The 26,681-nt window shown below is 43.8% G+C and overlaps 1 protein-coding gene across 1 annotated transcript in view; it reads right to left on the reverse strand.

Annotated features, from left to right (window-relative positions):
• Nucleotides 1-6,404: 6,404 nt before the first annotated feature.
• Nucleotides 6,405-26,681, reverse strand: part of LOC118793025 (nuclear factor NF-kappa-B p105 subunit-like) — a 31,886-nt gene continuing 11,609 nt past the window's right edge. Inside the window, exons 4-17 of the mRNA XM_036550970.1 lie at nt 25,911-25,951; nt 25,493-25,591; nt 20,393-20,541; nt 19,358-19,521; nt 18,638-18,796; nt 17,087-17,191; nt 15,454-15,545; nt 15,104-15,242; nt 14,750-14,887; nt 14,347-14,454; nt 13,565-13,798; nt 11,080-11,213; nt 10,585-10,651; nt 6,405-7,067 (exon numbers count right to left, since the gene is read on the reverse strand). Coding sequence (XP_036406863.1) covers nt 6,880-7,067; nt 10,585-10,651; nt 11,080-11,213; nt 13,565-13,798; nt 14,347-14,454; nt 14,750-14,887; nt 15,104-15,242; nt 15,454-15,545; nt 17,087-17,191; nt 18,638-18,796; nt 19,358-19,521; nt 20,393-20,541; nt 25,493-25,591; nt 25,911-25,951 — 1,817 coding nt within the window. The 3' untranslated portion in view covers nt 6,405-6,879. The remainder of the gene's footprint in view (nt 7,068-10,584; nt 10,652-11,079; nt 11,214-13,564; nt 13,799-14,346; nt 14,455-14,749; nt 14,888-15,103; nt 15,243-15,453; nt 15,546-17,086; nt 17,192-18,637; nt 18,797-19,357; nt 19,522-20,392; nt 20,542-25,492; nt 25,592-25,910; nt 25,952-26,681) is intronic.

Consider the following 26,681-nt stretch of genomic DNA (forward strand, 5'->3'; position numbering starts at 1 on the left):
TAGCACTGAATAAATGATGCAAAGCTGTCAATGGTTGACTGATCAACTAATAGCTCTGCTAGTTAACAATTTTTATTTTATTTTATTTTTCCTCAATAAAGTTGCGTAAACCAATGCCTGGTAGCCTGGTGCTGTTTGTACAAAGCTTTTTCTGTATGCCATTGTATTTGTCTCGTGTTGGGGTAATAAGGCGGTTAGTTCTGGGACTGCTGGCTGTGGGCAAGCTGAACCTGTCTGGTGTGGTAAGTGGTGAGGTCATCAGGGGCCACGTGATTCCTTGCATCTTCCCCTCTTGTCCAATGGACCAAAGAGTATGTCTGACCCTTGTGATAGCCAACGTGCTTCAGATATGATTTTCCCTCCAAATATGCACCAGTTCCAAATAGGCTTAGTCTCATGCGTCATTATGACTGTGTTTAGAAAATTGTTACATGCCATGTATATCCTGCAGATTAAAGACAATTTTAGTCAGTGCTGGGCAGAGTGACCGATCTTTAAGTCATCTGGATGGGTATTCCTTTCATTGACCTCATTTTGCAGGCCGATCCACATACGCTAAATATCAGTGAGGTGAAGCCCAGCAGTATTTTTGTGGAGATGCACCATCACTGCAGTCAAAAGACCGGTACCTTCACAGTTGTAATGCTTGCACGTCAACGATCGGCAAATAATGGTGCAACGTTACACAGTCTCTGTCCAGCAAAAACCCAGCAGATGTCCAGTAGGTACCTCCTGGCTGACTGCACATATGCAGTCAGTATGTGTCCTGTGCTTGTATGTGCGTGGTGTGTTACAAACGCAAAGGTATTTCGGTTGATGTGCGCGCGGTGATCAGGCAGTGACAGCCGAGAAGTACCAGAAGAGCCAGAGACCTACAGACAGCTGCACCCCTATTTATACTCCTGAGAACGTCTCTGCTTTGGGGCTCACCCCAGCTCCTCTCGCTTTCCCGGCTGTTGCCGCAACATGCACTGCACTGCCAGGCGCAGCCTAGCGGTCAGAAAGGTGCGCTTATAAGGAGGGGGTTGCAGGCTCAATTCCCAAGCTGGGCTCTGGTATTATTCCCTTCGACAACATGCTTATCTTTCATTTATGTATCTCCTGTTTGGAAGCATACAATATGACAATATATGAAATCCGATATTTTCGCAATATGTTCAACATCTAAGTACAGCAAGTAATGACAAAGTTTAATTTACCTTCGTTAATGTGTAATTTTTCTCCAGTACCAGGGAAAATGAAAAGTGATGGAGAATCCTTAGACTCCGTATAAGCAGTTTAGGTTTTGATTACCATTATTGTTACTAAATAATACTTGGGTGTTGAAAGGGAAAATCAGGATTCTCAATTTCATGAGAAGGTTGTGAGTGGCAGTGTGACAAAGGCGTGCTTACGGTCTGATGCAAGTCATGACGTTAGCATTTCAATTCAAATGTGTGCCTCAAAATAAATAAAAGTATAATTAATCTATCATTGTCATCTTTATTTGGTGGGTGTACTACCCAACTGTCTTTTGAGCTGTGACTGGATCTTTACCTTTTGGGTCCAGCACTTCTCATGGAATAATACATGTCGGTTGTTGAAGCACAGTCTTGGTGTACTTCTAAGAGTGACAAAGAGTCTTTTGTGCACAGTGTCACTGTATATTATACTGCCAGTGAGAGAACTGTTAGAGAGCGTATTTGTTGCTCTTTGGCTTCTGGTCTTTTCCCAGGTTACACAGGTCAGATCGCTCTGGTCTTGGCTTTGTGTTAAGCGGTAAAATCCTATCACAGTAACCTTTGAGAGGTGATCAGTGCGCACACACCGCCTTAACGGGCTCATTTTGAAATCTGCGTCACTCAAGGTGAATATGAAAAAAAGAAAACAACAAAGAATGCTTTTAGGTAACTGCCAAAAACGCCTCAATTATTGGAATGACTCCCTCCCTCAAAATGAGCCCGTATAAGAACTGCATGGTGCTCTAGGAAATCTCCAATGACATTGTTTGCTTGTTCTTTGTGGGGCAGGTTTTCAGGCTGAACTCTGACCCAAAACCCTGGGAAAGGTACCAACCCCACCAGCTGGTCTGAGGTCCTTGCCTTGAAAAATGTGATATTATTTGCTTTGCAGAAGCTCTTATTAGAGCAAATTACAGTGCCACTGTGCCAGCAGTGCTTTGCTGCTGTGCGGCTGATAGATGTCAGGAGCTGGCATTCCAAGCATGTCCTCCTGGTTTTAGTTACATTTCATTTGGCAAATAAATTTACACATGGGACACACAGAGAGGTTATTACAGATGTACCAAAATAAAACCTCAGCTAAACAATGAAGGCTCTGATACTAGCAAACCCTGTGGCCCTCCAGGACTGGAATTACCCATCCTTGACTGACTTTGCCCGTTTAACTAAATGCTGGGCTGTAGCGTGAACTGAAATCCACCTCAAAACAGGAGATATCACAAACCATTGCTGATATATCTTTCATTCATAATGTGGCCTAGCAGATGCCAATAGCAAGATAGCACAAGCCCCTGGTCTTGTATCACATCCTCTTACATGTCATTATGTAGCTGGCTGCTTGGCTGAGGCCTGGTACTTATCAGATGTGGTATGGCGTATCTGTACCTGTGTCTCTTTTTCCCATAATGCATTTTGCTGAGGTCTTATCAACGGTTGCGGTTTGCAGTACAAACCTGTCTCCTCCATTCTACTGTGAACAGTTTACTTAGTTAGAGACATCCTGCAATAATGTCTAAGCAATCACATTTCTGGTGTACCTGCGCTTTCTTGTGAAGAAATACTATGACACCTGTCTGACACTAGGTGTCGCTGTGTCTGAGAAATTCTACTGCTCACTAAAATTATATTTTGGCCAAAAACGATCCAGTTGGCCTGAATCATCTAATTATCAAATATAACAGCCTTCCAACGTGAAATATATGTTGTATTAACTAGAAGTATATTAAGAAACATTAACAAATAACTACAGATTTTTTTCTCTCTATGCAATATTTTTACAAATGGGCTCAAGTGTATGTCTTTGAAACCAAATTATTTTAAGTAGGGAGCCCTACACAGGGTCCAGAGCATCTGTATACATCTCACATAGGTCATATAGTGGGACATCGGTGATCTGTAGCAAGGTTTCCTCCTCTCTTGCTGCTGAATGATGCAGTAAGTTAAAATGTTGACATCTTACTAAAGCATCGGACAGGTCATGCCGTATGGACAAGGGACAAGGACCATTTTTTTCATATGTCCTGCCTCCAGAAAAAAAAAAAAAATCTCTGGTGTGAATACTGTATTTCCCATTCCATCTCAACCATCCGCTAGGTCCTTTTGCTAAACTGCCCATCTGTCCACAGGGGGGCAGCCTTTGTATTATCATTATTGGTAAGCTCTACCTGCATACTACAATGCAAAAAGGCACAATTAAATAATGACATGCTATGAACTGTTACATAGTATATGTAGTAAATACTTGATAATATATTGTAAACTCTTCTCTACCAAGATGAAGTGACTCTAAAATGTGACCTCTCCATAAAAAAAAAAATAATGGGACACTTCAAACCATTTTACATCATTTTACTTAAAAAGTATAACCATCAAGCCCTTTCAAATGCAAACATTTTCTTTGCTGTTTCTCAGTATATATGTACAGAGAACTTCCCCATGTTTCAAAGAGAACTTACAAATTTTCCAGCCAGACACCAGCATCAGTGCCCAAGGACAGTACAATCATTTGTTTGGAACAGAAAGACAAAGTGAGAAATTAAGTGCTGAATCACAAAAAAACCATTGGTTCAGATTTTCATTTCATAGCAATTATTTAAACAAAAAAATCTCACGAAGCCATTTAAGGGAATACAGATTTATACGTTTCCAGAGTCAACTGTCTTCCTTTAAATTTATTTTTTTTAAAAAAAGTACAAAGACATTCATTGCATCACAAGTAATGAAGGTGCTTATTACTGGGGCTCAAAAATTTTGGAGCTCAGTGGCTGTCTGGCGATTTATGACATTTTCGTGACTGAGACAGCTACAATTCATACTGACAACAGGATCACTTTCTGCTATGAAGTGTAATCGAATTGGCTCTCAAGTTTGGACATACACAGTAAGTTTCCAGCATATTCCAGACTACAGATGATTGTTAAAATGGCCTCTGCAAGGAGACAAACGCATAGTCATAGCTGCAGCAAATGTTTGTCTGCTTAAAATACCTCTTTAGTTTCACATACTTTTTAAACTATTCTTTTAAACAATTTGTCCCAAAGTTCACATTTTCTGAGCTATGACCTTACAATATGCCCTGCAACCCATCAAAGGGCCATAAGACTAGGTAGCTGGTGCAGTATTTCCTTTTTTTATTCAGGCTGATCTGGAAACAGCCCTGCCACTCATATAGAACGGAGTAGGATGCAACATCTTCGGTCAGTTATTTAGAATACCAGTCAGTCAATGGTATGTCTGTGAGGAAAGTGACAAAAACACGTCGCTGATGTGCGTACAAAAAGGGACTCAATGGGGCAACTGTAATGGGACTTATTGCCAGCGGGTCATTGGGGCTTAGCACAGGACCATCCAGTCTCCATTTACGTTTTCGATCATTGTTCCCGGCTGCAATGAATATTTCACTTGCTTCGGTCACAAGGAATCACATGAAATCCTCTATCAGCTGTGTTTGATCTCCCAACTGCAGCCTTTAAATTGCTGCTCTCTGAAGAAGACTAATACTACAGGATTATCCTTCCAGCACAAGATCTTTTTGTTCCTCTGCAGGTTATACGGTTTTAGACAAAATCCCTTGCTGGGACAGAGGGATTATCTACATATTCCTGTCATTCAGCAGCACCGTACCCCTAGCTTTTGGAAGTGCACCTGTGTGTTTGAAAGCACAAACATCATTAACTGTAAATGTTGCTGAGTACATTTTGAGTACATATGTATAAACACTGCTTCAAGCTGTGAACTTAATACAAAGACAGATGTAATTATTAATGATTAAACAGCATATTAACATATCATGTCAATTTAATTTTTCATTCATATGATCATCTGCATTGCAACATTTTGAAACTATTCGTCTCTTACCCACACATCACTTAACGAACCAGTTATTCCACCAATCACATGCAAGGCAACATAACAAATAAAGGAAATATTCAGGCTTCTAATTTGCTATTAAAACATAGCTGCGTTAAATTTAGCCCACAGCATGTGTCACTATCATTAAAGATACTTGACCTTTGTTTTGCATAGGCTTGCTCCCTCACAAGGACAGCTCACCCTGAGAAACCTTCCTTAAGCTAACAAAAAGTCAGTGAAGGTACAGCAAAAAACAAAGACTGCATGTGTTGTCAAACAAGTAGCATACTGGCACAGATTTAAGTAAACCACAAAAGGTGAAATACTCAGGAGACCGCTGCAATAAGGACCAGACAACACACCGGAAATCACTTTGTGGTTGCTGCGGTAGCTATCCTCTGATCCTGTGCAAAACCCGTTGTTAGCAGCATTCTCAGATAAGTTCCTTGCAATTGCCCCAAGGAATCACTTTTTACTTTGATATGAAAATAGTTGTCCTGTTTGACAGGCTACTTTTAACACATAGATGTGCATTTTATGAGAAACAGTCTAATAACCTACATACCAAGTACAGTATAGTTTGACCATAAGATTTCAGTAGCAAAACTCAATTATTCAACAAACGGTAACAATTCAAAATCTTCATATTTACAGACTATTTTGATTCATTTGACTTTAGCAACTATAATATAGCAACTGTAGAACATTATTCCAAAATTTAAAAAAAATCAACAGTACCAGTACATAAATGATATGATATACCTTAAACAAAACACATACAATATATATCCAAAGCCACAGCATCAATTTTCCTTTTTTAAAAGTGGTACTTAAAGGACCAACAAGCCTCAAAAAAAAACAGTAAAAAAACAGATGGTCAAAATGTGCCACATGAGAACAACATCCATCTTCATGTCTTTAGGCAAGACTGGCCAAAGAGCTTCACAATGGAAATTTGTTTTACAGACCTTTAACCCTCTGACACAAACCTGATTCTAAACAACATAAAAAGACAGCAAGTAAGGAGCAACTAAGGCTCTCATAGCTGGTAATGGGAAAGCAAGGTTGTGCAAATCCATTAGAAGGTGCAGCTACCACATGCTACCATTACAAAACACTGTAAATGGTTCAACTAAAATATCCTTGAAAGCAGATGGTAGCTCCACTCATTTTGGGGGTCACAATGCTTCCATCACTTCTTTTAGCACCCCTTCGTATGGAATTGTGGAAGTGACTTCCTGTTTCTGCCCCACCCCTCTCATATATCACCCCCCCCCATCCACATTCCCTCCCACCCCACCCCACATGCAACATTCTCATGACGGTCCTGTGTGTAAAAATTCAAACTGTAATATTTCCAAAACATGGCGCTAACTTTGGCAGAGCGATTCCACCAGGTCCTGCTGCCGACTTCATCTGGAGGAGATACAGAGAACTCATGGTGAAAAGTAACACCATCCTGTTATACGGCACTGGTCAACCCCATCCCTCCCTCTAGGTGTCTTGAACTAGGAACACACATTTAGCTTCTTGAAATGCCACTGTATGATATTAAGTTTCTGAAAAGAGGTCATCTTAATGCAGGAAAAACTTCTAGCTTCTTAACAAATACAAAAAAATCCCTGAGGGTCCTCATCTTTCCCAGAATTCCTGGCTGGATGTAGAGTACCTCTTCATAGCAAGAGGCTTGACTTTGCTGGATGGAAAACAAAGAAATGAAGTTTGTGCCATTTTGGGTGAAAGTTTTCCCAATGTAGAATGTACATGATCCAACCTCTTCTGTTTAAAAGAAAAAGGAGGCAAGGCATTACATTTCCCCATGTAGAATTAAGCTGCACCCAGTACCCTGGGCCAGCGCTGGGTGGCCACAAAGAGATGGCAGCACACTGAGCTGGGGCTTCTGGAAGGAGGTCTCCACCCCACTGTCACGCCTGCTCTCCTCGCTCTCCTTCATGAACTCCTTCAGAGCCAGCCGCTGTGGAGAGTCGGTGTGACCTGGAACAAACAGGGGGGGGGGGACAGAGGCAGTCTTACTGAGGCAAGGTTCAGCTGCTGGCCTTCTTGTAAGCCATAAATACAAATATGAAAAAAATCTTGTGCTATGCAGATAAAAGACAAACTGGACTCGTTGTATCACATTAAATAGTGGTTACAGGAGAACCTTAATCTGCAACACCAATACTGGCAGAACTCACAGCATTGTTTTAAACAAGACAAAGACTATAGTCATCTAAAAATTCCCAGATCTCAGTACAGCAGACACTGCTTTACTCTAGGCAACCCCAGAAAATACACTGAGTTAAATCTAAGCAGTGAATTTCATTGCGCCAGGGAGTGTCTGGCAGTTAAAACATTCAAAGGAAAAGCTTGCCCAGCATTGTATGCCATTAATGTAACATTTTCTAAATGTTCCCATTAGAACCTGGTCTAAATTTGCTGGTATTGTCATCCAGCCAATAGTATAAAAGTGAAATATAAGGCTAAGTCAGCCAGTTAGACTACAAATCAAGTGTTCCTTTCAGGCAGCTTGGTCCCGGACCTCACAAAAAAATAACACACATCAGCACAAACCAGCTTCTGGTCAAAATTACTACACAAAAAATTCCTATCTGCAAAGAAACCAAATCCCAAAAACCTAATGGCTATCAGGACTTGTACAGAGAATACACAATAGCTGGGTATCTCTTCACTTGCAGAGACACAAAGCAGAGCCACACCCCAGCAGAGACGGATGCTGACAAAGTACAGGCTGAGTGACCACACCCTCGCAACTGAAAAAGAAAGACATGGAAAAACCAAAGCTGAAAAAGACTGTACATGTGGTCATATTCACCCAAGACAGGAGAGGTAATGATGGCGAGTCACCTCCTTCTACGCTGTGCAAACTATACAAAACTAAGGGAGGTATATTACCACACAGATCCTCAGATTAGGAATAATATCAGTTTAAACACAAATAGTGAAAAACTGCGAGTCCCATTAGGAGAAAGACAGACCCACTTGCAATGTGTTACACTCTGAGGGGCAGTGTGTAACCGCCTAGCAATGACTAATACCTAAAAAGATCACACAGACAGACATTTTTTGGACAATTTTTGACAACTGCTTATTATAACCATAATGTTGCTATCACATAATTATAAATACAATTATGTTTATTTTATGTATACTTCTATGGCTTTAAATGTAATTTATTTGTATTTTTTACAGAACACTACACATTTACAGAATGAATATCAAGCCAATAAAGCATCATGAATTGAACTGAGAGGAGGGAACAGAAGAGAATGGATTATATTATACAACTCCTACTGTATCACAGTTACTCTTCCTTTGAAATATAAAATATAAACAGCAATCTTTCTCATAACAGCCTCTCAGTGTGGAAACGATCTAAAAGGACCCAGCTGACTCCCAGGACACACCAGGACACGTGTTCTCCAGGGAAATGATATTTTGTCTCACGTACCCATTAAAGGATATCAAGACATGCACTACGACTGGATTTTGGCAGCAATGTTGTTGACTGAAAGCGATTCAATACAATACAGTTAAACACACTGTGACTTGGCACCCTTTGATGCCAATAACTCAAGCTCAAATGCGCAAAACCACATTACAACATCATAAAGCCACCCAACGTTACAACCGATTTCTATGTGCACAATACTGCTTCTATCAGTCCACACCTCTGGGAATGTCCACTGAAAACACATGGTGGAGGAAATTAACTGCATTTCCTTTCAGTCATACTGAATCCTTGATTGTTTTGATGTCGACAGAGCGCCACGTTTGGAGTTCATATCGATCCATAATTACGCCAAGAAGAACAATCGTCTGCATCGGTGAACTGACAGATGGCAAGGGTCAAAGGGCAGAAAAGGATATCCAAGGAACTCTTTTCCTTTCAAAGGCCTCCTCAGTTCAGTCCACGGTGTGAGGACCACAGAGTGAGAAAGGTGTTAAATGAAGGCGAGGTCTGTATTGTGAACGGGCCATTGCGTCTGTTCTTATTTAAAGCACCGCCTCATCGACTTCCCCTACATTGCATGGATTCTTTCACCCCCCCCACCTCCCGGGGAATCCCCTGCACCTTATGGCAGGAGGCATCGCAACGGACTGCGACTGTGACCGCAAACGGAACCGCGGTTGACGTTTGGTCACTCCCTTGAGGATCTGAGGGGAAGCCCCACACAGTCCACTGAGAGAAACCTCTGTGGCTGTGGGAGTCATTTGAGGTGAAAGGGTGTGTATGTAGGTGACAGGGTGCTTGCCCTTTTCCCAAATAAAAAAATCCAGATGCTTTCCAGACTTTTTCAAAACTGATCATTATTTTTTTAAGACCTCGATTTTATGCAGTTTTGTGCTTGCGTGCATACTTTTTTGTTGAGATTGTAGCTTTTGTGTTTAGTAGAAAAGTTAATTTTAATAAAAGCATGAATGAATGCAGAATTCACAGTAAATCATGTTTTACTAGCAAAAATGTTTTTAAAACGTATGAAAAATGAAAATCAAAAAAGTGCATCAATTTTACATGAACATGTTTCACCAAGAGCACAGTCAGAACAATAAAAGTATGAATGAATGAATGAATGAATGGATGGATGGATGAATGACCACAATATGGTTGTACTGCTAAATCAGATTTAGCTATTTTCACTCAATTGCAGAAACTAGGCACACCTAAACTAATGAATTCTATTGTAATACAATAGTGCTGGAATAAAGCATCATGTTTGGTATGATTTCACTTTTGTTGAAACAATCTGGGACAGAGAGTGATTATTATGGTGGCTAGTCTGTGCCACAGACACTGTACAACAGCCCTGCCTTTAGCAAAGAGCCTGGCTCTTTGGCATTGCGGTCAAGCCGCAGGTTTGGTTCCCCGTAGACCCGGGTTTGAGGCCGGGTGGGGTGACTACTCTCGCCCTTCGCTACACCTGGGCAGCGCAGTCAGTCTGAGGAGCTCTCAATGGCAAAGACAATGCTTTTTTGTTCCAGGGAAGAAATCTGTCTCCTTTCCAGTGAGACCATTACATCAACAGTATCATGTTCAGCTCTGGGCAATACACTCTAAGGAGGACATGAAAGGTTATACTCTACATTAAGTTACATTATATCAGTGTAGTTACACTGTAACTAACTGTGTATTTACTGTGTAATGTCATGTCGTTACACTCTTATTACATAAATATTTGTAGAACGCAACTAAGTAAGTTACAGCGCAACTACACTGGTATAATGGAAGTTAATGTAAAGTGTTAGTGGAAAAAACACAGAGAAGGGCAACAAGACTGGTTCTAGGCATCAAACAAGTTGTGAAGAGAGATTCTTCAGTATCAGCAAAAGGAATCTCAGGGGGATCTGATTAAGCTTTGAAAAATGATTAATCAAATGGACTACAGAGAGTATTTGGAGAAGAGTTCTGTTAGCAGAGCTGGGATCCCATGACCGTTCTGCACAGACAGCGAACAGCTAGAACTGAGGGACAGCGGCATCTGGCTGGTTTTACCTTGTGGGGCTGCTGCGATAACGCTGCCATTGGACTGGTGGCATTTGCCATTCAGAATTTCACAAACCTGAGGGCGAAAAAAATCTCACTCTCCGGAAAATCTAATAAAGGATTATATAGACAAACCAAGATGGACTTTTTTATGCAACTGACTATTAACTTTTTATAACGTCATCATTTCACTTTCACAGTAATCTTTAATTATATTCTTTACGATGTTTGATGTTTGTGTATGTTGACTGAACTAAACTGTCTTTAAATACTGACACAGAAATGAATAAGTGGTCACAGTGGAACAGAGAAGGACGTAGTAGAATGCTTGTAACATAAAATGTAAAATAATGTCATTGATGTTGAAGTTGCACATACTAACTGGGGACAAAGGGGATTCAGCCACCGTTTTTGAATGCCTGATTATGATGCAGAATATGACTAATGGAGTGCTGGGACTGCCAGTCAGACACTGATGATGTCACATCCTCAGGCCCCGCTCACCTTGGGGGATACTGCCATGTGGGGCGCTCTGTCATGTAGGACAAGGCCTTCATCCTCATCTTCTATCATGCAGCCCTCATCCTCACTGTTACACTGAGCTGTTAGCTCACGGCTCTCCTTATGGAGGTGTACAGCTGTGAGAGAGAGCAAGCGAGAGAGAGAGAGAGAGAGAGAGAGAGAGAGAGAGAGAGAAAGAAAGAGAGAGAGAGAGGGGGGAATTTTATAGCGTTGACACTACTGCTCTGGCAACACTGCCTTTGTGTGTCCTGCCAATGATGCACCATTGTACTGAACTGAATGAAACTGAACTGAACTGAACTGAAAGAAAGAGAGACTAAATTAGAGAGAGAGAGGGCAGGGTAGGCAAAGAGGGAGTATAGTGGGTAGAGAGAGAGCAGGGTGGGTAGATAGAGGGAGGAAAACAGAGGGAAAGAGAGAAGGACACAGCAGAAGTAGGAGGGGAGGGAGAGAAAGAGGTAAAGTGAAAGACGGGAGGCAGAGAAAGGGAAAGAGACAGGAGAGAGATGGGTTAGAGAAAGAAAGAAAGGATGGAAAAAGAGAAATAAGAGCAGGTGAGAGAGACAGGATACAGGGATGTGGTAGGGGTTTAGCGTGAAACTGAAAGAGGGAGGGACAGAGACAAAGATAGGACAGGCATGAGTGAAAAAGGAAGAGAAAGAGGCGAGTTACTCATTATCACAAACAGGGGCCTCTGCACACTAGCCATGTGAAATTGTCAGTCAAAGATGCTGATGTTTTATCAATGGCGTGATGTCACACTGTAGGGATTTCCCCTCCAAAATGAGCCAATCAGAGCCGGCTTAAATGGATCACTGCACAAACAGAGCTCACAGAATGTTCACCTGAAACTACTGCTTTGTCCTATTCATTTCATCAGCAATGTATTGACTCATTTCTTTGGAAACACTTTAATCTTTGATTGAGCCATGGGGTATTAAAGGGGAATTCCACCCCAAAGTCAAAAATGGATATTTTGTGTCCTCCCTTAAGAACATGTGGCATCATTTCTTTCATGTGACAAACCCATGGCTTTAGGCCAGGGCCAAAGTGCGTAATCAGAGCTGCATATCTCAGCAACACACCCCTTTTGGCTCATTAATGTGGTAAATGAGATTTTCTGTTTTCTTGGAGAGTCAAAACATCACTAAAATTTTAGAGGAACTTCGATGACTCAAAGACCAATTTATATAGTGCAAGCCGTTCTGAAGCAAAAATCAAAGAATAAATACATAAGTAAAATTTCCAGCATTTAAAGGTTACAGTATCAGTACAGTACCAGTCAAAAGTTTTGACACACATACTCATGTAAGGGTTTTTCTTTATTTTTACTATTTTCCACATTTTAAAATAATAGTAAAAACAGTATACCTATGAAAACAAATGGAATTACACAGTGGTCACAAAAGAGTTAAACAGATCAAATTTATCCCATATTTTAGATTCTTCAAAGTAGCCAAAAATATTTTTTAAAAATAAAATTTTTGAAAAGAATTTCATACATAGGCATCGAACATCATTATTTACGTTTGTCTAAGAAACAAATTTCAAGCACTTGAGCGTAAGTCTTTAGATCAAAATGTCACTGAGGGCATGCTTCCCATTCTCTTAACCAGGTATGTCCAAACTTTTGACTGGCACTGTATGTCCCTTGTACCAAATATTCTTAATTCAAGAGACAACACACCCTTTTTTATTTCGGCACGGAATTCCCTTTTAAGGCTGAACACGCTTAACATGTCTAATCCACTTTTATTTTCTGACAATCACCCAAGGTGTCTCCTGGCCATTTCTGACAGGTGTAATGAAATATATAATGCTCTGTCTGCCATCAGAATTGGGCAGATGGTTCATGAGCAGGGTGGAAAAAATCAAACCACAGACGCGTGGAAACTCTGAAGGTCAGAACCTATCACCTGCACAGAGGGGGCACATTATTTTCCGTGGCCAGAGATAGCATGTGCTCCATCCAGTAGCTATGCTCCTGAGGATGTCCACCTGCCTTGTGTGTGGAAATGGTGACAGGGGTGAACCCAACAGGGACACACACACACACACACACACACACACACATATATCTACGTCTATTTCTACCAGCGCCTCCCACAGAGCAGAAACTGCACCCACCAGTCTCCCTCCATCTGCATTTCCACAGCTGAGGAGAGCAAACGATGTTTCCACTGATCTGAGATCAGCTACACCTGAGATGAGCCGAGGCTCTTCCTCATGCCCTGCCTCAGTCATATATCAGCTATACCTGAACCGAGCCAGAGGCGTTTCCACTGATCCAAGGTCAGCTATACTTGTAATGAGCTGGGGGTATTTCCACAACAAACTAACCCAAGGCTGATAGCACACCGTCCAACCAAACATGGATAGACAGTACCAGTGTGTAGTAGAACACCACAACCAGAAAGCGTTGACGCAAATGTGAAGAAAGGAAATGCCTCCAGCAGACATTGCTTACCGTTGTGGCAGCGTTGCTCCAACGTTGCCGGCGCGTTCCCATGTCGCTTCTCCGTCGTTGTCTCGAACGCTCTCTCTAACACTTCGGAGAGAGCTTGCCGTCTGCATCCGAGAGGCCCCACCCCCACTCCTGGCCACAGCGCCCCTGCCCCACTGGATGCGCCTCCTCCCACCGTTAGGTCATCGCCCACAGGACCCGCCTGACTGCCGCCAGTCCCTGCACTTCGAGAGGCTGCTGCAACACATGAGACGCGGGTCACACTGAGCCACCAGGGGGCGCACGGTAGCTCAGCACTCTACAGTCAACTGAAATGGGGCCATCTTTCAGTACAACAGCCCTGTCTTTAGCTAGTAATAGCTACTGAGGGGCACTTGGGCATTTCGGAAGGCGCTCTTCCTGTTGGTATTATTTTATACTTCCCCATTATGATTCATTGCTTTCTCAGTGTGTTTTTATCTCACTCTGTCTGTTGCTATGACGCCTTTTCAGCAACATCCCAGCATGGATGGGTTATGGACTGAATCACCGTCATTAATAACGTAGTAATGCTGACTAATATTAACTGTATCCAAACAATCGCATCTCTGTGTTGCACTTTGCAAATGTGATTCCCAATGTGAATGCAATTCTTATTGTCTACAGAGCCAAACAGAAATTTAATCTGGCAGGCTGACCAGTTAATATTCCAGAGTTCTAAACTCTGCCCCCCTGCCATTAGGAGACAGAGCTCTGTGATGATCAGCTGGCTGGTGATGTCTCTGAGTGATGGCTCCAGTACTCACCATGCTTCAGGCCAGCCCCGCCCCCGCCCCCGACCCCACCCGTGCCATGGGGGAAGGAGTATGCAGGCCCGTAGTTGTTGTAGGAGTAGCTGTGGTAGTAGGAGGGACCTGTAGGAAGAATATCACAGGTTTAGAGGCAGTGCATATGTAGCCACTGATACACTGGTATCCATGATCTTCAGTTGTTCTTCTCCTTACAAAGCATTAAGGGTTAACATATTCAGCTCCACATTGGTCACTGATGCTTGATTGACTCTCTCTGAGTAACAGATCTCCTTTATGACTCTCACTTGCAGATGTGGCAGTCTGTGCAAGAGGATTTCCACATCTGATTGAGTCTCATTTGAATAAGTGATGGCATTTGCTCATCGTTGGTGAGCGGTGAGCTGCGAGCTCCACCCACCTCCTCCAGCGCCGGGTCCGCTCCCTGCCCCGGGCCCGGGTCCGCCCCCTCGGTACATGCCCCCGCCCCCGCCAGGGGGGCCGAAGTCCTGGAAGTTGGGCAGGGTCTTCTGCCTCTTCCGCTGCACCTCCTCTTTGTCTGTGCAAGGAGAGAGAGAAAAATCGCAGGCAGTCAGCCATCACTCACATTCACACTAAAGACAACTGGCTACAGGGATACACACATACATACACAATGTATAGCGGTGGGGTGATAATGGTGCAGTGCTTAGAAGCTTGAGCCTTAGGCCTTTGCAGGTGAATCTGTGCAGGTGAAGCAGGTGTGATCTGTGACGGCCAGCGATACGAGGCTTACCGATAACCTGTGGGTGGTAGGTGAAGGGTTTGGGCTCGCTGGTCTCATTATCGGACTTTCTCTTCAGCTGCACGAAGACTGAGATGGGCTTCTGCAGGTGGAGGTCTCGATATTTGGGCGTCTTGAAAACAATGGCAAACTGGAAGGAAAGTCATGAGGACGAAACCGCCAGGTGAGTCAACCGGCGACAACCACAAACCGCAAAAACCCTTGAGCAAAGTCACAGCAGCCACCGAGAGAGGCCACTCGAAGACCTGAGATACTGAACTCCAGGGCAAAGAAAACCTCCCGCATGACCAATGTGTGGCATCCCAACCAGATTCCTGTAACGCTGCAATCACATCACTGACCTGTCGGTGGACGTCTGTTGGGGAGAAGTCCCCGAATGCCTCCCAAGCCAGCCCGGACTCGTCGTCCTCATAGAAGCGCACCTGGATGTCATCTGCCGGGGACAAGGTAAAGGAAACATCACCAATGGAGATAAAGAAAAAAAAACCTCTGGAAGCTCTCTGAGCTCCTATAATCCACCTTCAGAAGGTAATGTTGTTTGCATATCCGACTCGCCAAGCACGCCTTTGCTAGATCCTCTTGTTTGGTCTGCGGCTGTGGTTTCCTGCACATTTGAGGGCTTTGCACACGTGCAAGAAGAAGCCATGCTCCTGCCAGCCACGCATAGCTCCGGACAGCAACTAACTTTAATACAGACCCGACAAAGACTGATAACCATAAGGCCACCCCTTACTGAATCTCAATCTCTACAAAGTTACAAATGTTTTAGTTGCTCCTGCTGTCTTCTCATGTATTTAGGACCTTTGGAAATTCAGGATAGGCGTGTCAGAAAGGGCTCATAAGCCCACCCACTGTGTGCGGGGCAGGTGAGAAGGTGCGACAGGTACACTGGTGCACGTCGGGATTGGTGCTCTGCTGTTTGGGGCTTCTACGCAATGCCTGGCAGGCCTTACATCTCAGTTGCTACTATCAGGCACTCTTATCCAGAGAGACTTACAGAGCTTCATTTTTTATGCATTTATCATGCATTGACACATACATACTGAGGCCGTTCGGCTTAAATTACAGCAGTGCCCTGCCGGGGAAAGGAGGCGGCAGCATTTGGGTTAAGGGCCCTGATCCTTACCGCTACACCACAGTGCTTCCCACTCTTCCCTCCCCTGCACACAGACACCGTTACTGTGCTGGTAGCAGGGGAATTCCCCAGGCAAGACACTTCCTTCACACAGAGTACAAATAACTGTTCTGTACATACGTCTGAGCAAATAAGATGGGCAGTGGTTCACTAGAGCCCTGACCCAGAGAGTGAGAGTGTGTGCGGAGATGTTCACTTGGTTGGTTTCAGTTTACAGTGTTGGCTGCAATGCTGGTCTTTGTAAGACATTCTCTCCATGACAAGGTAACATTGCATTGTATGACAGTGCTATGAAAATGGTATCTTTGGCATTTTGTGATTTTAGAAGGTTTGTCTAAGTGAGAACAGGAATCTGGCGCTGTCCAGGTGTAACAACGCTGTGGCAATACTGTAAAAACATTATGTCCCTGACTCATCCAAGGATTTTACTACAGTGGGGGTTTACCCTCCTCTCAGCAATACTGATCTCAGAGCAGTACTTGGTCAGCTGGTGGCTGTATCCTCACTCCGTGAGCTGATATCAGTGTTGAAGAAGAAAGTTGAGAGCAGCTCATATAGCAGACTCTTTAACCACAAGAAGCTGCTTCAGGCACCAGGGGATTACCACCAACCAGACAGGTACCCCAGCAGAGAATCGAGAGCCCCAGCGTAGTCACCCAATCAGCAGCAAAAGGCAGAGACTTTGGGCCAATCACCTGAGTAACCACTGACCTGCTCTGGCCAATCAAAGCCACTGTTTTTGACAGCCACGATCGCTAATGGAGCAGCTTAAGCACATCAGGGTGCGTAAAGGTGACCCTCTGTTCTGGGAGGGTAGGTGGTATGAGACATGGCCTTACCTTTCTGGACCTTGTCACAGAGCAGGTAGACCTCCTCGCCCCCTGTCACAGACCCTGCCGTGCGGTCCATCCTCACGATCTTCAGGTTGGAGGCGTTGGGGGCCTCTAGAGTGGAGGGTGGGGGGAAAGGGTTGGGGAGGAGAGAAGGGTTTCAGTCATTAGCCACCTCTGTCCGATACACTCCGAGTACCACAGTTCAATACCTACTCATTTCACCTATTCATCACATACTGTATGTAAGTTTATTAGCATTTACATCAGACAAACAGGCAAATACATGTCTACAAACCAGCTGTGGTAAGGGTGGCAATACCCACATTAAATCTTTCCAATTGCAAAGAAATTGAGACACATAAAATAATTTTGATCAGAACTATGACATGATGACTGTTTCAGCCAGTTACCTAGTTTATTTTCCATGAGGCAAAGGCACCCTCATGTTAAGACAAAGAGAAGTAAGATGCTAGTCAGTGATCCTGACTTAAAAGGGGATGGTTATCATGAAAAATCATCAATCATCAAGAACAAGAGTCTGGGCCCACTACTGCAGGAGAGCTGTCTGCCTCCCCCGGTCTTTTCTCACGAGTTGCCCCTGGCGCAAAGCCACAAGCGCTCCAACACCACCAAAACGTTCCATGCGGTTACCAGATGGGATTTCGTGTGATTTCACTGCTGACGTAGTAAGAGGCCACACTGGTCCCCACGTGTGGTGGGTTCCCCACAATCCCCTGGCTGCTCCGTGCACCACTCCTTATCGTTAACATTAGAGCTGCATAGGCCGCGCTCTCCTCTTCTTGAAATATTCTCTTGCTTTTCTGTTGAGTGCCGTTCTGCAAACGCCCCCCTCCCCCCAGAGCCACATTTAGAACGTTTCGATCTGAGCGGCGCCCGGAACCGCAGGCAATTTTGAGATGCCAATACCGACATGATAAAATCAGGCCCCGGGATGACGGTGGGAGGGCCTGGTTTCACTCCCGAGTGGGACCTGAGGGGTGAGGAAACTACACGCGGAGGCGTTTCTCTGAGCCGAGGCAGAGAACCGAAACCAGAGAGGGAAACTGGGCTGAGTTTTTTTTTTTTTTTCTGTTTTCCCTCCGTTCAACGCGCAGGAAGCTGCCCGCCTGCCTCTGTCGCCCTGCACTGCGCATTACGCCCTGCGCTGGCAGCCAGACTAAGCCGGCACTGCTGTGGTGATGTCACACTTTTTAAAAATGGAGAGACAGGGGGCCTGGAAGTAGTCCTGAGAAAGACCATGCAATCACTCCAGACTGTGTAGGGCTTTAGTGACTCACTGCTGTGGTGTGTACTATCTTGGTACAGAACTGAGTCGACACACATACTTCTGTGGCAGGTTTGGGGGGTTCTTATTTGGGGGTATTCTGTAGTACATAATGTACAAATCTGAGGATGCAGACACATGGGGAATTTATAATCCACACACTCAGTGCTGTTGCAGTTTTGAGGGTGCGGCTTTGGGGGTATTTTGTGGTACGCAGGGTACAGATTAGAGAATGTGGACAGATGGGGAGTATATGGGGCGTGCACACTCACTGCTGTCGTAGATGGGGTCTGAGATGATGGGGTCCAGCCTGCGGGTGAAGCCCCCATCGCTGTCGGGCAGGAAGGCAGTGAACATGAGGTGCACCACACTCAGGTCCATCACCCTAGACTGGCTCTGCGCCGCACTGGCTATCAGGCTCTTCTGGTGCTCTGTGTGACACACGCACATGCACACACACACACACACACACACACACACACACACGTGCACAGAAAAACACACATACACATGCGCATGTACATACACACACATGCACAGACAAACACACACACACACACATGCGCGCACGCACACACACACATGCATACACACACACATGCACACGCACGCACACACACACACAGGCCAAAGAAAAAAATACAACCTTACTGACCCTTGGCCCCGAGAATACAGACAGTATTGGAAACAGATGCACAGTGATGCGCACAGGATGTACACACTCACAGACTCACACACTCACAGACTCACTCACTCACACACACACACACACACACACACACATACACACACCATACAGACTCACCCTGTTGCCCTGATATACACAGTCTCGCTCCGTCACACATTCACAAATATACACAGACTGTCAAGACTGGCACATACATACACACAGGTACATACACTGTCACACACTAACAAACACATAGTCTCACTAACTCTCTCACCCCCCCCCCCACACACACACACACACACACACTCACATTCACACACACCTGTGAGCTCCCTGGGGAAGCAGCCGACTGCGGGAAGGCAGTCGATGTCGGGGTGGATGGTCACACCATGGTTGTAGCCCATGCGGAAGGCCTCTGTCATGCGCTCCTCCAGAGTCTTGCTCACGTTCTTCTTTGTCACGTGGAGGATTCCCAAGTTCGGGAAACTGGAGTGATTCAACAACAGGGCTGTCAGCGAGCTGGCTAGACCACCCCATACTCTTTCTGCAGGAGCTCCACTTCTCCCTCACATTACCATCTGATCACAACAGTTAAAGTAAGCATATCTAGAACAGGGACCACTTTCACTCATTAAGATAAGAGCATCTAGAACAAGGAACATCTTCACCCATTAAGATAAGTGCATCTAGAACATCTTCACTCATTATAGCTGCTGCAGGTGAAAGTGGCTGTCTTATCAGGGGATTTTTTTAAAAGTGCTTTATTACTGTATAATGATTTAACGCATACAAACTATCCTCAGTTTTGGGTATGAAACAAGAACAAAAAAAAGTATCACAAAATATTCCAGCCAGGGCATGCAGTTACATTTACATTAGTTAATAAGTAAATACTCCGGTCAAGCTGAGCGTCTGGACTGTCGAGTTCAGGACTTTTCTTTCCAGGCTGCTTTTACAAAAGCATGGTGTAGCGTGTACAGCACACCAGTGCAGACTAGATTGGGAGCCTAACCTACCAAACTGGAATCCCAAGCTTACATGGCACTGACTCACATAGTGGCAACTCGACATCCTGCTGTCTAGACTGCAGCATTCAAGGCAAAGTAACCCCCCCTCACCCCTCCACCCACCCCACACCCCACAATGCACTCAAGACCAAGGTCCTCTCCCCAAGCTGTAAGATGAGGTCCTACAAAGGCACTTTATAAAAGCCAGTAATTAACCCAAAACACCAAATCCAAGCCAGAAATGAACCCAAACCCCACATCAACTATCCAGCTGGCTTTACGCTACCCATGTGGATCGGACGGTCTTCGCTCCTTGTCCCCCTCCCCCCGTACGCCCGCAGGGTGCCCACCTGATGCTGGAGTCTTTGGGCTGCAGCTCGGCGATGCACACCCCCTTGTCGCACTGCTTACCCACGAGGCTGTGGGCGTGGAGGTGGGCGTCCTTGGAGGAGGTGATCAGCTGCACCACCACACGTGCCGGGCCCTGGTAGTTATACACCTGGCAGGGGGGACAGGCACCACCCGTTATAACCTCGTTATAGTATTACAACCCCGTTCATCCATTGCCTCGCTGTTCAGCCGTCGCCGTCCATTCATTACAGAACTGATCACTCATCACTGTAAATTCATTCCTTCACTGTTGATTCATTAGAACACATTACCTCACTGTTCAGTCATTACAACCTGGGTCATTCATTGCGTGACATTACATCACTGCTAACTTTGCTAACGCTGACTTTGATTCATCACATCCGTTTCATGCATTGCAACACTGCTGGTTTACGGCGCCACATTTCATACACTATTAATTCACCGCTCCGCCGATTCAGTTACATTGTGGACCTCTGTCCAGATCTAACACCGTTCCTCCTACTGCTGACAGCACATATATGCCTTGCATCCGCTGGGCAGTCCACGGCCTGTCTTGACCAGACTGGATAGACCTGTTTGGTTAGACAGGTTAATCGTCTCCATTGTAAGTTGCAGTTCATCTGTAACAGGTGAAATGCAGCATCGTTGCTGTTAATTTGCATCTGCTGCTGTAACTGTCAGTTAGAAACAGAATGCTCTTTTGAAACTGAATGGTGACTGGCCTTAAATATTAATATGGAAAGGTGACACAGTGGCTTTAACTAGAATCGAGTATTTAGCAAGTACAATCCACAATATACCACAGTAGTGTATTTTTATTTACAAACGTGTTAGCTCACTGACTGGCTGCCTCCTAGACAGGTTTGTATGAGGAAGTAAGCTGCCCGGGTCAGGTTCAGACAGGGCTGAATGACAAAGGACACGCTTCACAAGCTGGTCTGGAGTCAGTGTGTATCAGTGAGATGGGGCAATCCGGTATTGTAGCGGTTGTGCCTGCTGTGACAGGCAGGCTGAGGCTCCTTGGCTCGTTACTGACCTATGCTGGTCTCGTTAAAGGATCCAGTGACGCGGTGCCACATGCTGTTGCATGGGAGACTGCAGATTCACTCCTTCTCCCCTGTTCTCCCCACCACCAAATCGTGAAATTGTATTCTACCTGAATCATAACGTAATCAATTATCTCACCTTGTCGTATTGAAATGGACACCATGACCTATTTAACTTGTATGTGAACTGATAAAACGATGGCATTTATTAAGGAGGTAAACAGCATTTAAAAAGTACTTTGTTCAACCATTTCAAACGTGAAACATTAAACGAATAATGTGTGATGTTTAAAAAAAAGAACTGAACTGAGAACAGAAAACCATACTCAGCATCTATAGAATCTCAGCATCTCATGTATCCCGGTGACCAAAACTGACATTACAATAGCAAATTTCCCTGCCTGCTTGGCTTTAGTTAAAACATTTGTTGGGGTTACGCTCATTGTTTTAATAGAAGGACATTAAGGGGCAGTGATGAGCAGTGGCACTGCACATAATAACAGACCACACAACTGAAATAACTAAGTTGGTTCACATTTCTGGACCTACCTCATTTTTTTAAGCTTTTCTACTCTGCAAACTCTCTTATCCAGAATGAGGTGTATAGATTACAATTTTATCCATTTATACAACTGGACATTCAATAAGGCAACGAGGCAATTAATACCTTGTCCAAGGGTATAACAGCAATGCTCCATTGGGGGATTGAACCAGCAACCTTTCGGTTAAGAGCCCTGCGCTTTTCCACTGCACTACACTACTGCAGTTCAATATTTGGACGTTAATCAGTGAACTGGTAATTAGTTGACATGCTTAGATTTTACATACGTGCATTCTAAATTTCCCTCTATAACTGTGAAAAAATAGAAAAATAACCAAATATGAAATGACTGATTAAGTTTAAATTTAAATTAATGATTAAATTTGTTAAAATCATCCACTACACAATTTACCCACAACGACATCTACAGACATCCCATGCCAGTAGATTTTGGGGACCCATGCCCTTGCGGATGTGGTGGTTGGGGGTAGATCAGTACTGCAGCTTCTTCTAGAAGCTGGGTTTAGTGGTTTTGGGTTTCAGTTCAGTTTCATGCTGGGTAGAAATTCAGGAGAAACGGCCTCCCCTCGTGGGAAACGGCACCCTCATCTGAACTTATGGGCCTGTGGTCAGGATTTCAATTTACTGACCAATACACCACAACAGCGAACAGGAACACAGCACAGATTAGTTTCCCATAATTCTTTGCACAACTTTTGCCGCGTCATGTTCAGTTGCGTCATGTTAATTACACCATTCCGGGTGGCATATGTGGTGACTGACACACAGATTCTGAGCAGTTTCAACAAGCTTTGATGTGACATGCTGGCAGTTTGCAAGGCATGCTGAATGGTGCTGTTCTAATCGCTTTTCTGCGAGAAATCTGCCAACAGAAAATGGATTCAATCGCTCCTGTTGCCCTTGACACATAGGTGCTGGGTCATGGGACAGTTTCCCAGAAAATCCCCTGTCTTTAAAAAGAAAAAGAAAAAGAACGAAGCGCAACAGCAATTCTTGAGATGGTTTGTTTTCAACGTTTTCTGTCAGCACACAGCCTCGTGTCCTCGTACGGTTGGCCCGCGTGACGTCTGCGATAACTGGAAGCATGGCGGATGTGAGTCACGCCGGCAGACGACAGGGCTGCCCGCCTCTCTGCCTTTGTAGTGTTTCACACGTGGCTTCAAAACGACACTTTCGCTTGGACAAAATGAATCACTGTATGCATCGACATCAAAAAAAGCAGTTATCTCAGCCGTGCAATATGAGAGCACTCAAAATTTTTTTTTTCATTTAACCGAATACAAGGCATGGAAACTTACACAAAAACCCAGTGACCAGAGGACAGTTCAGCTGGGAAAACACATACACACACACACACACACACACACACGCGCACGCACATACACAGACACACACACTTACACCCTGAGTCCAGATACCGTTTACTGTCCTAGCTCACAGTTCAACCAAATAAAAGGCAACCACCTCAAATGCTCAATTAACAAAATTGAGCGCTGTGGAGTCCTGCCCCACTATAACCTGCTACAATGAAGAAACTTTATGTTAATTTATCTGTAGTTTATGTTGCTATTTATTAATAAATTATAGGATTATAGTAATCTATATGATATGCAATTATATGAGGGCAAATGTGTTTAAAATCTGTTTTAAGGTCCAGTAGAGTATTTTGCATCCATTCATATTTGTTTTAACATGATATACAATATCATGAATGCATTTTTGAGCAATATTCATCTTTTTACTCCCCTGAGATCTTATGTGGTATAGCCATAGCCGCTTTTGAATAATATATTTTCTGTATTGTCCACAAACTCAATTGATGTATACATCATATTAATGTATGAATTGAATATTGATGTTTACAGAGAAAAAAAAAGACACATTTTCAAATATGTCCACACATATTCATATATGTGTATATATATACACATATCATGGCACCAGCTTCGAGTAGCCAAAGGAGACTTTCTGATGAGCAGTTCTTGAAAAGCACAAACTGTAACTCAAGTTGAATATCTCAATTAGCAGCAAAATCACCAAGCAAACAAGAACAAAACAAATCAAAACAAAAAACTACCAGAGGAAATGGAAACCCCCATGTTTACAAATGCCATTGTTCTTGTAGAGAAAGAGCTGGGTGATTTCTTGAAGGGCTGAGTGAATTCAAGTGAATGTGACTCAGCGCCTTACCAGACACACTGTGGTGTGTGTCTGTCACTTGCAGCTTCCAGCTGACGCGAAACGCTCCGACTACGTTGTGCCCGCACGACCGCCACATTGAGATATTGCAACGGTGCTGTGAGAAGGTAATGCATTGGCTGTATAGCAGTGAAGCCAATTCTTGTATGCAAGGAGGGATTCACGCCACGCAACACAAACTGCAGGGCGGACTGCAGTTCAGTCACTTTCGAAAACGCTGTTGATTCCCAAAACTTTCCAGAAGGGCCAAAGAATTTTCCCCATCTGAAAAAAGTCTTGCTTCCCTCCTGATGCCCGAAACCAAAAAAACAATACATTCTTTCAATTTCAACCAAATGAAAGAACAGCAGCAAAATCAAAAAGCAACTCTGGGTTTTAAAAGGACACAAAGGGCAGATCCAACACATTATTAGCTAGCTGCTTCAGCTCAAGTTCAATGTAAATTCAGACCAACACCACAGTAATAACTGTCTCAGGTGAGCACCGAAGCAAACCTCACAGTATTTCACCATGAAAATTTGAAAATTATGTAAGAAATATACTTGGTACCATTTACATTCAGCCTACACAACAGGTGTCACCTCAGTGATAATGAAAAGAAATTATTCACGAGTGCAGATTGTCTCTACATGTGAGACAGAGGAAGGGCTGGCCTCACTTCCTGTTGGAGGCGATCTTCACCACTTCCTGTTCACTGCGTCAGCAGCGGGCAACAGGGGTTGCTGAGGTGGAGGGTTCGAGAAACCCAGAGTTTCAATGACAGTTTGCTTTATTTGAAAAACACCGCCTGTTATGCTAGGACTCAAACTTCTATGGAGCATCACATCAATGTCAAAATGGTTTACTCTGTATGTTCACTCAAATATTACAGCACAAAATCACATACTGACCCAAATGTTTCCTTAGTGCTTTTTTTGGACTCTAAACATACAGGTCTGCACACAAAATACACTGGAGCAGAATAGAATGACTCAGAACTGAGCTCTGATGTGTCTTTAAGACTGATTATAAATAATATTTGAAATCATACTATTAAACAGTTTGGTATTTCATTGCTTGCCGTTTTCAGATGTAACTAAGAACTGAAACTGATTACTTTTGAAATGACTCTGTTTCCTAAGAAAGAGAGAAAAGCACTTTCATCTTTACATGAAAGCAGAGCAATTCAGTTTTCACATTACTGCAGAAACACTTATGATGATCAGAGCGTGGACCTTGCGCTTGCCGTTGTCCGTGCCGACCCTCTGCTGTGCCTCGATTGGTTGACTCACCTTCACCTGGGGGTAGGATTTCCTGTTCTTCTCACTGGAGGCCCCTGGAAGCCCCCCATGGGATGGCCCCTCACAGCCATAGCGAAACCGGAATCCCCTCTGGAAAAGAACCCATCCCCGTTAAAAAGACCATCCAATCGGATGCCTCTTACGTCAAGCAAGCTGTCCTATCGGATGTTCAGCGGGGGATGTTCAGTCCATTATTATATTACCCCCAGGTTTATCTGACAAACTCAAACAGCACCTATAAATATAATGAATGTTCCGTGTCTTCACACCCTCTGCAGTAAAGAATGTTCTCTGGGCAGATGGTCAGAGCCAATCAGACTAGAGGAGATGGTGAGGAAGAAGTCAGCTTCACCGTAATGTAATAGTGTTAGTGTGTGATTTGAACATCAGCATCCTTGGGAAACGTTACCTGTTTTGGCTGCTCTATAATTTGAAGGTAAGGTCCGTCAGCTGCAATTAAGACAGAAAAGGTTTGCGTAAATGTATAAAATATGAATTCATATGTGAACGGTTTACATTAGAATCCATCCAGAATTTCAAAATGTGTTCTGTATGTTGATATTTCAGTAAAGAGTAACTGAAATCAACTGACAAATTGAACTGATCATAAATACACTTGCTGAAAAGTGAGGGGGGGTTCTATATGTGGTAACCGTAATTTATTTGTTCAGCATTGCTTTCTATAGAAAGTGGACTTTGGTTAGAAATTCCCTGTCTGACAGCAATGGAAAGTCCTGTGTGATGATTCTGAGACAAATTTGTAGGTGACAGGAACTAGGCGAGGTAATGCCTGTGGAAGTCCCTGAAACACCTCCATTCAGCCAAAACAAAACATATTACACACAAACAAAAACATGACATAATTTATATATGACTGTAATATGCATATACAACATTCTACGTGTAAACTCTGCTCTACCGTATATACAATACACTCCCCTGTATACCCATCACTGTGATAACGTACACTATACTGCCCTAGTTTTATGTACTGTAAAGATAGAGAAATAGGCATTCAGAATACTCCTCAATCTGTACACACTGCTACACAATGTACACATATACTCCTCTGAAATATTTAGACTCAATTCTATAATACTATGCACACAATACTATGTATACACAATAACAACATACTACTGTGGTGCGCACACACTATATATATATCACTGCCTTCAGA

This window comes from Megalops cyprinoides, chromosome 18, assembly GCF_013368585.1.
Source record: "Megalops cyprinoides isolate fMegCyp1 chromosome 18, fMegCyp1.pri, whole genome shotgun sequence".
NCBI classification, from domain to species: Eukaryota; Metazoa; Chordata; class Actinopteri; order Elopiformes; family Megalopidae; genus Megalops; species Megalops cyprinoides.